The sequence below is a fragment of the Podarcis melisellensis genome (genome assembly GCF_964234715.1).
Source record: "Podarcis melisellensis genome assembly, chromosome: 1".
Taxonomy (NCBI): domain Eukaryota; kingdom Metazoa; phylum Chordata; class Lepidosauria; order Squamata; family Lacertidae; genus Podarcis; species Podarcis melisellensis.
Genome location: NC_138528.1, coordinates 38318596 through 38334178, shown reverse-complemented (window position 1 = coordinate 38334178; position 15583 = coordinate 38318596). Strand labels below are relative to the sequence as shown.

Below are 15583 nucleotides of genomic sequence, written 5' to 3'. Positions count from 1 at the left end.
TCACCCCCGTTCCCTACCAGCTGTAGCTCACAGGAGGACACCAGTGCAGCAACCTGAGCCTTACTTTGTGCCTTTGTGTATAATAGAAAAAATCAAGATGGATGCTATGGTTTCAGTATAGACTGCAAGCACTATGTGTTCTCGCATGTTTCTGACTTGATATAAAGCAATGATTTTTCCTAATAATAACTTTCTTCCCTTCCCTTATTTTTTAGCTTTCTAAGAAATATGGAGTCCATATCTGTGGAGAAGGTGGAGAATATGAAACATTCACATTGGATTGCCCTCTGTTTAAGAAGAAAATAGTTGTGTAAGGAACTGCGCCTTCCCTTCCCTTTAAATTTTAGCACTGGGAACATATTAACTTTTAGCTTGAGGCCACTTCTGTTGGCAGCGGCAGAGCATGTCCTCTAAGTTCACAAACACTCACTTTGTTTAACACTGGCAAAGTCCTCCACTAACCTAAATCAATGCCTGACAAGACGAGGCCTTCATAGAAAGCTATAAACTTTTTAGACATTTGCACTTTCGTTTACTTGCTGATTATGGCCTGCAGTAAAACTGGTACCTACACACTGACACTTTTATCCTTTCATGAAGTGCGAATTGCCTGTAATATTTATCTTTCATTACAGCTACATTTGATAAACTGCCACATCAGTAGCCTGTGGGTTCCATTAACTCTGTTTCCCTTTTCTCTCTCTTTCCCTTTTTTTTTTTGCGTTTTAACATTAGCAATTTAGGATGATAATGCTAAACATTTTGCTTGAATTACTAAAGGATGTTTTTGAATGTTAATGTTTTGAATCAGTCCAATTTGCACTGAGTGGGTTATTTCTTTGCCATAAATTCTTAAAATGTATGTGTAGAGGTATGGGAAATTTCTTTATCCTTATGTAGATTTGTCAGTACAATTATGGTAAATAACTTAGCCTGCATCTATTATAGGAGATATTTTGACTGCTATTATCCCTCTTTCATCTGAGTTTACAGATTTTCTAATAAAACAGTATCAGTGTCTGCTCCACACCACTTTTAGACCAATAATCTCAGTGAAGGGGGTAATTTGATTACAATATCCAAACAACTCACTTGGGAGTACCCCAGTTGGCTACACTTGGGCAAAATGGTTTGAAGATAGTATTACTTGGAATATTTCAGGCGTGAAAGCTACCCTTCCAATAAACACAGAATTGATCTGAACTGAATCTGTACCAGCTGAAAGTACCCTTGAGGGTGCATTTATATAATAATTATGCTTCCACATGAGGATCTGCAAAACAATAAGGTCAGGCATAGGCTAGCATGTTGTAAGCAGTAAGAGCATATACAGGCTTCCCAGATCCTTTGTGTAAAGTTTATTATAGTATAGTGGCAAACAGTGTGAGACGAAATATTTCAGATCAAATTTTGATTCAAACCACAAATTCCAGTGCCACTCTCCCATTTTCTCCCAGATTAATATCTCCCTAAGGAAAGAGTGCTTCTATTCACCCATGCCTTTGAAGCCAACTAGATACATGATGTAATGCTTCAAAGGCATTGACCATCTCCCTGCCTTCCATCTCAGTTGGGGTGGGTGGTTATGCCCTTCTTCATGTTGGTGCCCCTGTCTTAAAAGGTTGTCTCCATGATATCTGGTGCTCACCTTCTTTTTGTACTAAAGACATTTATATTTTGTGGCTTTTAGAAGCAATTTTAGAATGCATTGGTTATTTCTATGTGAAATATTACATAAAAATGGCTAGATAGATAGATAGGCTGGAGGCATATGAGACTTGCCTTGCCAAAGCTAAGCAGGTCTGAGTTGGGTCAGTGCCTGGATGGGAGACTACCTGGGAATCACATGTATGCCACCTTGGGCTCTGTGGTGGAAAAAGGTGGGATATGAACAAAATAAAACAAAACACCTCTTCTTTTATGATACTTGTATTTTTAAGTGATTCCAGGATGTTTATTTTTTTATTACAAGTAGTTTTACAGTGGTGCCTCGCAAGACGAAAAGAATCCGTTCCGCGATTCTCTTCGTCTAGCGGTTTTTTCGTCTTGCGAAGCAAGCCCATTGACAGCTTAGCGGATTAGCGCTATTAGCGGTCTAATGGCTTTTAGCGATCAGCTGTTAAGCGGCTTATCAGCGGATCAGCTGTTAAGCGGCTTAGCGGCTTAGGAAAAGGGGGGGAAAGCGGAAAAAAAACCGTGGGAACTCGCAAGATTTTTTTCATCTTGCGGAGCAACCCCATAGGGAAATTCGTTTTGCGAAGCGCCTCCAAAACGGAAAACCCTTTCGTCTAGCGGGTTTTCCGTCTTGCGAGGCATTCATCTTGCGGGGGCACCACTGTATATCTCTGCTAAGGTAAGAATCAAGGCAATCAAACAATAATGAAGTGCACCCACATTGAGAACAAAACCAGACTAGTAAGAATGACACCTTCACTGCCTCTTAAAAAGCTTTATTTTATTTATTTTATTTATTTATTTTATTTTTGCTGCTCTTTGTATGAGAGTAGCAGAGTGGATAGGCAGGCCTCTCTAGTTAACACATTCCACAGCTGATTATTAAATTACTCTAACAAAAAATGCTGGTATCATCAGCCATTCTGGTTCTGCTTCTGCTTCTGCATTGCTTGTTTTCCCCTGTGCTTGGCAATTCTGTCCTTAATAATGCTGTCTACTATTTTTCCGAAACATGCATTATGTTAACTGGCCTGGAGTTTCCCAGATTCCCTCTGGATCCTTTTTTTAGAAACCGTTGTCATATTGGGTGCTTTCCAGTCTACAGAAACAGAGGCTGATATTAGGACAAGTTACATATGTTGTTAGAAGTTCACATCTGAGTGGAACTTTAGTCATGACACAAGATCTGTGATCCTTGCATGCCTGTTTAATACTGATTTGAATGTGCAGATAGGGCCATAATCATACAATATGATTTTATCTGTCCTCTGTCCCATGGTTGACCACTAATGCTTAAAAAAAAGAACCTAATTGTTGAAATGTTCAGTGTAATCTGAAATAAATGTTTATGATTCTGTTATTACAGGGATTTATCAGAAGTTGTTGTGCATTCAGCGGATGCATTTGCACCTGTGGCTTATCTTCGACTATTAAAATTGCACTTAGAAGATAAGGCAAGTACCAGTTTTATATCCAGTTTTAATATACTTATATTAATAATATTTATTTTTAAATCTGTTCTGTCTCATTACCGAGACTCAGAGCAGATAACAGTGATTTAAAAACAGACACACAAAATGTCCAAATGGGATCGGGGCGGGGGGGGAGAAACAACAGATATAAGGTAATATTGCTAAAGCTCCATTCCTTACCAAATTAAATCCTGGCCACCACAACACACCCCAAATGTAATGGTATTTCAGCATTTCAAAGTTGATGAGCCTCCAAGAGAAGACAGAGAAACATTAGTTGGACAGTTGTCTAGAATCTGTCTGTGCTCTTGCTGTTCATATTTAGTGTGTATAATTTAGGCACTACTTCTGGATTACCTTGCAGATGATGGATGGGGAACCTCTAGCTCTCCAGGTGTTGCTAGACTATAGCTGTCATCATCCCTGAGCATTGGCCATGCTGGCTGGGGCTGATGGAAGTTGCAGTCCAACAATATATGGAGGACCACAGACTCTCCACCCTTGGTCTGTAGTGACAATAGAGATGCATTAGGCCCAAACTGTTAAGTTCTAAACCCATGCTCCGAGACATCATACATCATACAGACATCATAGAGACATCATGCTGATCCTGATGATCCACTACCATCTACTTGCCTTTTTAATTATTTGAGAAATGCATGGACCTCTTTTCAAACACATGTTTCACAAAGTGGGTCACAACATATATATATATATATATATATATATATATATATATATATATATATGCAGGTTTTGGTGTCCTCGGGTGTCTTCCCGTGTAAAAGTTGGGGTGTCTAGGCGACGTTTCGACGAGGTCTCACTCGTCATCTTCAGGCTGGTGCTTTCGGCTTCTTGTTACTGGAACAGAGCAGGATCTCAGTGTTTGAGTTCCTATAAATACTGTTGAGGGGGTGTGGTGTATAGCCTCCAATGTTCTGGGCAGAGAGGAAGTTCCCAGGCTAGTGTGCCTTTTCTTCTTTTGTTCCTTAATTACTTGAGGGATATCTTGAGTGATTTCTTGAGTGATATCCTGAGTACCACTTAGGTGGGTCATTAGGTGTGGATTAGTTGCTAAAGTCTTTGTGTCTTGACCTCTTGAACTTTGTGAAGAGTTTTTCTGAGAAGATGGCTGTACTGCACTTAGTTGTGCTCTGGCTTGGCTTCGTGTATAGGGGCGAGCTGTGGTTTTGTGGCCTGTGTCAGCCAGATCTGTGTAGGGATTGCAGGGGGGTGCAGCATCCGGAGGTGCCACCATGGTTTGGCTACTGGATGGTGTCTGTAATTTATCTGTGGAGAGGGTCTGGGTTTGGGTCTGGTGTGGTTGATTGGTGATAGCGTTCTGTGTGCCTATATATATACCTTTTGGTATATATATATACCAAAAAACATAATACAATTTTGAAACCCAACAAAACCAACCATTTCATTACATTTCAAACAGCACAAAATGACAATACTCAGCAACACATAGCCCTTAAATGCAGCAGTGAAACAGTAGGTCTTTAAGGCGCTTTTTAAAGGTATCGGGGGATACAGCCTCTCAAAGAGTACTAACAAATTATTGATGGAAGTCTGAATCTGACAAGGATTTTCACAAAGGGATCACCAAAACACAGACACACTGAAAAAACCCGTTTGTGATTGGTCTTTTTGTACATTTTTTAAGGCATAAGTCTCAAAAATATACAACAAAGAATAAAAAATTTCAACAGGAACTCTTAGCTGGCTTGAAAACTTTATGGGAGAGGGATTTAAGTCAAAAATAAACAATACCCAATTGTTAGATAATATGGTTCTCTAAAACAATATGGCCTGTTCTCTAATTTATATATTTTAATTGCTGCTATATCTACTGTCCCTGTTATACCGAATTGCTAATTTAAATGTATCCCTATTGTGTTTCATGACTTCCCTGATTTTGTATGTAAGCTGGAATTGGTCTGTGACTGAAATAATAAATTCATTCAATATGGCCTGTTTCAGCTTATATTACAGAAAATACTTTTAAAACAAGACACAGGTAGTATAGGACCCATGTGAAACCTATGACAGAAAATCAGCCAAACATTTGGCATGATTGTGGTTTTCAGGCACATAGATCTCTGGTGGGTCTGTCCATTTGTCTCTGTTTCGATAGGAGGTATGCAAGAAAATTACTGCAGTCAAATCAAACTGCAGTGTTCAAGGAAAAGGTAGGCTTCCCCCGCCCTATGATTGTATTTATTAACACTCTTTGAACAATCAAACCTAAATCTAAAATTGAAAGAACTCTTAGTTTTCTTAAAAGCAGCTACATGACCATCAATAATGAAACCGTGGAAAACACTGAATGGTTTAAATCTTAATTTATGGAATTGCAGTCTTTCAGTAGCTGAAAAATTAACACATCAAGCATGGAATCTTCTGAAAACTTTTACGTAATATAGAAAATGTATATTTTCCAATTGTCATACAAACCATGTATATTCTCTTTCATCAGAAAAGTTGCAAGACTTTATTCTATATTCTCTTAATACCTTTAGTCTTGAGCTGGGTGGCTCAACTTGTGGCTGTGGAATGGCATTTTGGCTTGTGTTATCTTTGTGCATATTTTATACTTCATTTTTAAAAAGTAACAAAAAAAATATAGGCTAGCATTGCATAAAACACACTGTTTATGTCATAACTTCTTAAAAATTGCCAGAGTATATCTTCTTCTTGGCAATCTCCTGTAAATGAGTAATATTGTCGTCCGTGAACACGGTCTTAATTCTGGATCCACGCGTCCTTCCACAGTGGAGACATAGTTTTCAGAGCAGGAGTTGATCACAGTGAGGGTTTGCCAAACGTGCCTCCCTCTTCCTTTGTTTGAGCATCTTCACAGTCCATGATACCTTTGGTAAAGGTTGTCAGTATTTATGTTACATTTTTATAGATTTGCCTTGAGAGAGTCTTTAAACCTCTTTTGTTGACCACCAGCATTGCGCTTTCCATTTTTAACTTTGGAATAGAGTAGTTGCTTTGGAAGATGATCATCAGGCATCCGCACAACATGACCAGTCCAACGAAGTCAATGTTGAAGAATCATTGCTTTGACACCTGTGATCTTTGCTTCTTCTAGTACATTGGCATTAGTTCGCCTGTCTCCCTACAAGATGTGTAAAATTTTTCGGAGACACCGTTGATGGAATCTTTCAAGGAGTTGGAAATATAAACTAAAACGATGAAGTGAGAAAGCAATAGTTTTGTTAAGAACCTCAAAAGTGTCCTTTCTAACTTCTCTTCCTGTGATCAAGTTATGTTCTTCAGCAATATTGATCTAACAGTAATGATACCTGTGAAGCATTGTGCTCCCATGCCAGAAGTGCTTTGCGAATATAAACGCCTGTAAGCTAAACCAGACAATAATAAAACAAAAATTATGTTAACATTTGCAGGGTTGGTGTCTCCCCTCGCCGCCCCCAGCTTCTCATGGCACAAATGGGATCCACTGTAGAAAGAAAAATAATAGCAGAAATGGTACCATGCTGTCTTGTAGCCTGTTTAGAAATATTTGCTGTGGCTATTTAGTTCCATGTGTTTATAATTATTATGGTATAATTGACACAAACAAAATATGAAGCAAAAAGCTTTCCACCTCAGATGTTCAGGTTGTGTATCAATTAATGTAGGATTATATAACAAGGATTCATAGTACACAGAAGCTAAATATATACTTCCCAAGATACACAGTAAGCTGCTAATACTTTCGTTGAGAGACAAATAATTTGCTTACAGACTGATCCTGTGCTCTGATACAGTCTGTTCAGGGATCTTTACTGCAAACTCAGGAGATTTCATTGGCACAGTAGAGCAGAACTTAGCTGTAGTGTCTAATAATACAACTGACCCCATTTATTGTTGGCATTAAGGGAAGCTTGCTGTTTTGGAAAGTGAATTGGAAGGAAGCCAGCAGTCTTACAGAATGAGTGGTAGCTTCAGAAGCTGAAGCATTAAAAGCACAATGCACTTTTACATGTATTGATGAAATTTGTATCTCAAAACCCAGTTGGAGGAAGAACACTTTTCTATGAACGACTGTTAGGTTGAGAGGACCCTTAATTCTTTCTGTGCTTCTATTTTCCCTCTCGAAATATCCTCCAACCATCACCCCCCACTCCTGAGGAATATCCCCGAATATTAAACAGCCTGATGGAGTAACAGTAGGGCGCATTTAGGTGCAGGGAAATTGAGTCTCTATAGACCTTCCAGTGAGTTTGCCACTAGCATTCTTCACCGGTCTTTGTGTTAAATGCTTCTTTGTGCCAAAACATTTTGGTTTGGGGGTTTTTGTACGTGATACTCAAACACCATTAATGATCACAGCCGGTTTTGTGCTTCGTTTAAAAATATTGACTTTTCAATAGTATATAGGCATATGCCATAGTAGGTCTTATCTTAGAAAGCACTGCTGTACATTCATCAACAAGAGACATAATTCTTTCTTTTTAGAATTCTGCTTCCTAGCACCATGTTCCCCATTCTCAAATGTGCCATTTTAGTACACACCTTGTTTGACGAGGATTTTTTCCCGCAGAGCAAAGCCTTAAAATATTACTGTGAGACTGAAAATTATGCCAGTCGGCTATGTGAAGTGAAACCAAATAAGCTGAATAAGAGAACACTCTCGGAGAGGGGAGAGAAAGTGGAAATATATTAATATTTCTTAGGGGCACTGACTTTATTGCTCATGGCAAACTTGATGCTAAAATGCTCCATACATCACTACAATGTGACAGGCTAGGGAAAATGAAAAACACAAAGCTTTACATAAATCAGGCAAAAAATCATATTAAAATGCATAACATTTTATATAAGAATCAAGATTTTACTTTTATCTATTCAGAAGCTCTTTCCTCCTTCTTATGTAGATGTTTAAGATTTTGTTAAAGCCCCACAGTTTCAAGCAGTTTTATAGCAAATCATTTTTCAAATTCATTGTAGACAAAGCTGTCACATTCTTAAAGAGCTAGCATTTATGGAATTGTAGTTTAGATTTTGGTATATACACTTAATGTCTTGTAGAGTTAAGGAGGAAAATAGTTTGTTTTGTGTTGTGATGGAATCATGGCAAAAGGCATTAAATCTTTCGATTAATTTATTTTCTGTCATACTATAATAAGCTACATTTTCAATAAATTGTAACTATGGAGGGGCATTTGGTTTTTCAAGAGCATAATGCATCAAATGATTTAAGGTTTTAACCCCACAGGACCAGAGAGCTATTCATACTGGCAAGGCAAGCATTTAGTCTTGAGTAATTTCTACTTCTTATTTCTGTGTTTATCCTTCTAAAGCCCTTCAACCAGTTAATGCATTGTAACTCTTGCAAAAGTAAAACATTCATGGTCCCATTCTAAGGCACAGTTAAGCATACCTAAGTAGTATCAGTGGAATTTAAGTCTGCTTAATTGTGCACCAGATCGAGGGCAATTTGGATAGCTTGACTTCTCAGTTTTGTAATGAAAAGAAAATGGCTGCCTCACAAAAGAAACATATTTCTTGAACAGGAGATTTCCGTGTGGTACTGCACATGCTACCCCAACATCCCATGATCCACACCCTCCGGCTTTGTGTGAAAGTGCTTAGAATTCCATGGGATGTTTTTCTGTTCATTGAGGTAAGGTCAGAGTGGAGTATACAGTGTTGGTGCACATGGGGACATTGGGGCTGTGGTTTGCACCCTGAAGTGGGTTAATATCTTTAAAATGTTGATTCAGAGAATGTTGGTTTGTGTAGTTTTGTAGTACTGTATATCCATGTCAGCAAATCCTATTGAGTTCATTGCAGCTTGCTGCCAGATAAGTAGGCATAAGTAGGATTACAGCCGAAATTGATATATAAATGATTTCTTTTTCTAAATTGCTAAAATTAGAAGAAAATCCCAATTCCCACCAGTTCTCCCTTCACTGCGTGCCGTATCATCCTCAAGTGCTTCCTATTGTTTTGAAATCTTTTATGGGGCATGTGGGAGACTTAAGAAGAACCCTCCTTGATCAGACCAGAGGTTCATCTTGTCTAGTATCCTGTTCTCTCAGAAGCTTATGAGAAGCCCACAAACAGGACATGAGAGCAGTAACACTCTTCCACTGTTGTCCCATAGCAACTGGTATTCAGATACATGAATACCAGTTCATGACTAGTACCAACTAGTCATGGCTTCATGACTAGTACCAATTTATAAATTTATCCTCCATGAAAAACGGTCAAAGCCGCTTTTAAAGCCATTTACGTGGGTAGCCGACATTACAGCTTGCAGTATCAAATTCCATTGTTTTTCTATGCACAATGTGAAGAAGCCCAACCTTTTGGTGTGTCCTGAATCTTCACCATTCAGTGTGATGGGGGGATTTCTCTCTACCCACTTTCTCCACACATACATGTTTTAAAGCTCATTAGTATTCTCTTTTGCTTTATATCTGAAATAAAAAGTCCCATACATTATGACCTTTCCACATAGGAGAGTTGCTGCAGCCCCCTGACTATTTTGGTTGCTTCTTCTTCTTTTTTGCAGCTTTTTAAGCTGTGCAATTTTTGAGATGCAGCAATCAGGACTACCCAGTTTCCGAAGTGTATTCACACCATGGGTTTACATACATGCAGTTATTGACAGTTATATTTTCCATCAATTTCCTAATGATCCCCGCCATGGAATCCCCTCCTTTTCCCCCCACAGCTTCCTCATTGAGTCGACATTTTAATTGAGCTCACCAAATGACCCCAAGATCTTTTCCTCATTAGTCACAACCAGCTCCAATCCTGCCAGTATATATGTGAAGTGAAGAATTTCTTTTGTCCCAGTGTGCTTGGTTTTACACTGACTTGCATTGAATAGCATTTGCAAATTTGTCCTCGATTTATCCAGTTTGTAGAGATCCATTCAGAGATCTTTGTAAGCGTTTGTACATCTGCAAACCCAGCTACTACACTGTTCATCTTTTAACTCCAGACATGCTGTAAATTATTTAGAAAGCGTTCATCCCAATACAATTTTTTTTAGGAGACACTTTTTATAACCCTTCATTGTGGGTATTGTCCGTGTATTCCTCTCTTTGCTCCATGTTCTTTAACCACATACCGATCCACAAGATTATCTATCCTCTTATTCCATTTGTGCTAAGTTTATTTAGAAACCTTTCGGTAGAATTTTCTGGATCATTCCTGCCCACATGCTTACTGACACTCTCCCAGAACTCTGAATTTTGGAGCGTAAGAGGTTAGTGAGATAGGACTTACATTTGCCATCTTCCACAGCAAGACATATTCTCCTTCAGATTCAAACTCGTAGTGAAGTTAATCCATGCAAAACCTGTCACATAATAAGCAGTATACTATAGTGTATGATAGTACCTGTTTGATATATATATATATATATATATATATATATATATATATATATATATATATGCTTTCGTAGATATATATATATATGGCTTTTTAAAGATACCCTTCCCATTCACATAGAATGCAGGCACATCCCTGCTAATGTTTGTTACATGGGAAACAGATCAACAACCTATCTTTACTATAAGAAATCAGCTGGTGGGTCATATTCAGGCCTTGTAAACCTCCCCCACTACCAACACCAGACTGGGAGCAAAAAGCTTGGGTGGTATTCAGCTAAACAGTTCTGCTAGCACAAGCACTCGTTGCTGTGCTATAGAACTCCCTAAATGTGTTCTGGAGGGGCGAGGGAAAATCCACAGTATATTTAGGGGGCCTGTGGGGAGAGAAGAGGGAGGGTATGTTCAGTTGCACTTGCGCTGGCAGATCTGTTTAGTTGGATACTTCCCCATGTTCCTGGTTTCTCTTGGTGAGCTCCTTTCCTCTTGGGAAACGTGAGCTTCCATAAGTGGCTGTGACATAATTACTGAACCTTTGGGACACCCTCTCATTCCCTGATGAGGGACGCTTCCCTGTTCAGATGGGCTCTGCTCCTATGTCAATTGAGAGCATTGATAGGGGTTGAGTTTTGTGAGCTGCGGCTGTTGCCCTGCAAAAATCTAGTATGATGTTCATTTTTCTCCCGTTATTTATTCTGTTGGATAATCTTCAGTGCACAAAGAACTTTTTATCTCACTGGCTGTCATGGTGATGTTAGGTAGGTAAGCTATATGATGGACAATGTACCAAGGACCTATGCAGTCTCAAAAATTTTCAAAGCCGTAAAGAAAACATAAGCATAAGGATAGTGTAGGACGATTTACAAAAGTTAGGCCTGGGCGTATGGAAGGGTAGACCAGAGCACATAGAAACCCCCGGTCACTGGAATCCATTGTCATAATTCATGATAATTCTAATAGAAGTCATATCTGGGCTGACCAGATTAAACAAGAATGGTATTTGTTGAGTGCATTGCATGTTGAGTTCAGTGTTCAAACATGTCATTCTCCTTAGTTATGTTTCGCAGGTGTTAATTTTACATTCTTTCAATTGAATATTTTATAATCACTCCACAGTTTGGGCTAGCATGCCTTAGTATAATAATCAGCTCCTGCTCTCTTCTGCTGTTCTGTAATGCATTTTCTTTAGCTAAATCTCTTAATGTTTAACTACAAAGGCTCACTGGAAATTTGTTTTAGATTGTTTCTGGCAGCACAATGAACCCTTGTGCCTCAGGGAGAATAACATTTTATTCACTGTTCTGGTTTAATACATTACCGCACAACTTCAAGATGCATTTTTGCATAATAATGGAAAAGATTCCTCTACTCTTTCTTTATTAAAAACTTAAGAATGTTATTTTTCCTGCACATTTTATGCGTCTAATACCTTTTTAAAAGTATAGATATTGGCATGTCAAATGTGCTTTGTTTTATAGGTATATTATAAACTCTTAATAACATTATTTGTCACCTAACATTCATAGTTGTCCATGGAGGCCTCAGTTTCCTCTTCACTGGAAAACAAGGGCACTGTTGTATGAAGTGTAGCTTCATCAATATTTTACTTTTTCCTGTAAGAATTTGATATGATATGCCTTGAATATAAAACCTCTTCATCCTTCTCTTTTACAAAAGTTATATTGTGCTTCTATTTCTTGGACACCACAAACAGTTTCATATATGGCAATTTTACATAGAGTAATTCTTTTTCAAAAAAAGATTTATACCCTGCCCTTCAATAAAATTCCAGGAGTGACTTACATTTCTGAAACACAATAAAACAACATAAAAACATTGACTTGGAGTTGGAGGGGACCTTGTAGTCCATTTCCCTCAGATCTCTCTTAGTTCAGGTAATCATACAGTCCTCTTTGCTTGCTTACCGTCTGGTGATGGGACAATTATATGGACCATTCTGATATGATTTAGCAAACAAAATACCAGTGTTTAACTGAAGTAATAATAAAAAAAGTTCTGTTACCTGAGTTGGAAATAAGCCACATCAAAATTGCTGTCTAAAAGCAGCATAAGCTGTGCATTTAGGAAGCCTTCAAATCATAGTCATTTGTGTAAGTATTATGTCACTGCTGCTTTTCACACTTTATATTGTTGTAATCTCTGTAGGCCTTAATTACAGATTGATTCCCCTTTTCTTGCTTTTTTGGGGGGGAGCACTTATTGCTCAAGGAATATAACTATAGAATTCCTGTTGTAACATTTTAATTTTTGAAGTAAATAGTATGGGGGAGGGGGAACCATGTAATTTTGTTGGGAATATTTATGGCATTGTCACGTGCTAGAATAGGAGGGAAATCACATAATTAGCTCTGTCAAGTGAAATATGAAGGTTATTTAGTAAAAAAAGAATCCCTGCTGCAAGGATAACTATTTCATAATGCCCGCTGTCAATAATCCATGGCTGATCATTAGGGCCTACGTTCCCTGAAAGGACATGAACTGGTACCAAACTTAAGCTTTGCTTTACGCTTTTATCACATTCCTTTAAAAACACATAATGCATAAAGACACACATGGCAACAAATGGTTCAGGAGCTGAATTAATGTGAAATCTTAAGTTCTGCTGCTGCTGCTTTGGGGCCATTTCTTTCAAGGTGATCAGCTCTTCAAGTGATCACATCCAGTCAGAGATTGTGTTATTAATATGATGGCATCATAACATGGTGCAGCCAAGGAGAAGGAAAGTAGTGTCCCTATGTAAATTTTGAATGGGTGAACATACTTGCCCTTCTCAGGGTAGTTCTCCAAAATTGCTGGAAGGGAGGGTAGTTTTTGAGGGTGGTAAAAGCCAGAGCTATACAAATGCCCATCCTCTTTCAGCTCTACTTTCAAATATCCAAGACTGACATTGAATTCTTATCTCATTTCATTCTCTTTGTGCGGATCATAGAATTGTCAAGTTGGAAGGGTCCGCGAGGGTCAGTTTTTTAGTTCAACCTTCTGCAGTGAAGAAATCTTTTTGTCCAACGTAGGACACAAACCCACAACCCTGAGATTAAGAGTCTCTTGCTGTATTGGTTGCGCTATCCTGCCACACCAAAAAATGGTGACTTGAAATCTGCAAATTTTCATGGTCAGGCTTAAAAAAGCACAACACAAAATAATGGTCAGAAAATGGATTGTATTGGACCCCCCCCCCTTTCCTTATTTGAGTAACTGCAGAAATAGGGAGGTGGGAATTACCTTTGAAGGGACATAATTTTCTGAGGTTTCTCTTGGAGTCAAGGCCTCTGATATGCAAGTTGTGCTTAATTGTGTATCTCAAGATGGAGATGTGATTCATTAACATTTAATTAATTCAGAAAAAAACATTTATTTCTATGTAAATTGCAAAGCATATCTTTCAGTTTAATAAATATAGATATACATGCATGTTCATATGTGTGTGTGTGTGTGTGCATGCCTGGTGGTAATAGGAGAAAATGTTCCTGGCAAACACAAACAAGTCTTATGGACTAAAGAAGCAGAATCCTGCATATAAGACTTAATTTATCTTTCCTTAAAACAAGCCCACCCAGCTTCTCAAAGCATGAAATATTCTCTTAATCCCCATTGGATCAAAATACTTTAAAAACTTTTAAATACCACTTTGTAAAAAGCTTTCAAAAAGAAAAGAAATGGGGATTTGCATCTGTTTCCACAAGGTAGTTTAAAACCATGACCTTGAGCCATGTGCTATCAGTGAGAGATTCCAGGCAGCCTGGGATATTTTTCTTAATGTACTTAACACTCCTGAGATGTTTGTGCATTTCTCATATCACCATAACCATCTTCATAGGGGAGCTCATAAATGGCATATATGTGCCAACTGAAAATACGCCTTTACTGATCTTGAAACTCTTTTGCTTGGAAAGGTGTGACATTATATGCTTTTCTTCTGGAACAGGCAAAAGATGAACCCATCATTTTCTCCTTTAAAAAATGAATGCAGCTACACACACAGACAAGCCACACACACACGTTTCTTTCTTTCCTTTGAAAGACAGAGAAATCTTTCACTCGTTCTCTACTTGATATGGCAAGTCTATTCCCCACCCAAGTAATATCTATCTCATATGTCTGTTCACAGTGCACGAAGCTGCATGTGGTCTCCCTCAAAATGTTGTTTTAACAGGAGAACTGATCAAGGCAGAAAACAAGAAGCAAAGAGATTATCAGAGCCTTTTCCTTCTAACTTCAGAGTTTTATGCTCTGTTCTATTCTGAGAGAACTGCTCAGTGGGAGAAACGCTGTCAGTTTTAGATTTTTGTAACAACAAGCCTCCTCTGCCAAGGAAATGAAGATCTCTGACAAGTTAGACACTGCGGCTGCTAATTATGGTTGTTCTTTTTAAGGTGTACATGAAACTTGAGGCATGTAGCAAAATCACGTTCTTTATTCCAAGAAGTTTACAGGGACCCAATCCTCAGCGTGCCTGCAACCACATCTCACCATTTTACCCAAAGGTGTGGGTATAAGGGAACCATCTACAGTGCCCTGTATTTTTCTGTTTTGGCAGAAAGCGAATGGAAATTAAGAGGGCTATGGCAAGATATCACTCTGTTCCCGCACTAGCGAGGGGGCAAATGATTGGCGAATCATGGCCTTCTATAATAAATCTTCATTAGGAAATACTTCTCAGAAACGTTTTGTACAATGCTGAGGGCCTGAAGAGAGAATGTAAGAATTAATTTCATATTGTCAGGGCATTGTAAGCATTTGCTTAGTCCTGTGCTGGTAGAAACACAAATATTTCATTGGGGGGGGGGCGGGGAGTAGACTGTTAATGGGCATTCTGCACATGACCTGCTTTGTGTGCAAGTCTCTTAAGGGAAAGAAAAAATTGACCTTGTTCTTGGAAGGAGAGCAATGAGTACAGAGGATCTGGCAGCTCTACCTGTGTTGGCACAGACATGCCAAAGTTGATGAGGATTCTTAGGCCTAATGCTGTTCGAGAGATTTCCACGGGTGGCAGCAGTGACACTGATGAATTTTCTATGCTGCTGGAGCAATTTAGTCCTTAGTTTTTATAAA

General features: G+C 38.6%; 1 protein-coding gene across 5 annotated transcripts in view; it reads left to right on the top strand.

Annotated features, from left to right (window-relative positions):
- Positions 1-15583, top strand: part of DPH6 (diphthamine biosynthesis 6) — a 239935-nt gene that overhangs the window by 86700 nt on the left and 137652 nt on the right. For all 5 annotated transcript variants that reach the window (XM_081886627.1, XM_081886628.1, XM_081886629.1 and 2 more), the window contains exons 7-8: positions 216-310; positions 3041-3128. In XM_081886627.1, coding sequence (XP_081742753.1) covers positions 216-310; positions 3041-3128 — 183 coding nt within the window. The remainder of the gene's footprint in view (positions 1-215; positions 311-3040; positions 3129-15583) is intronic.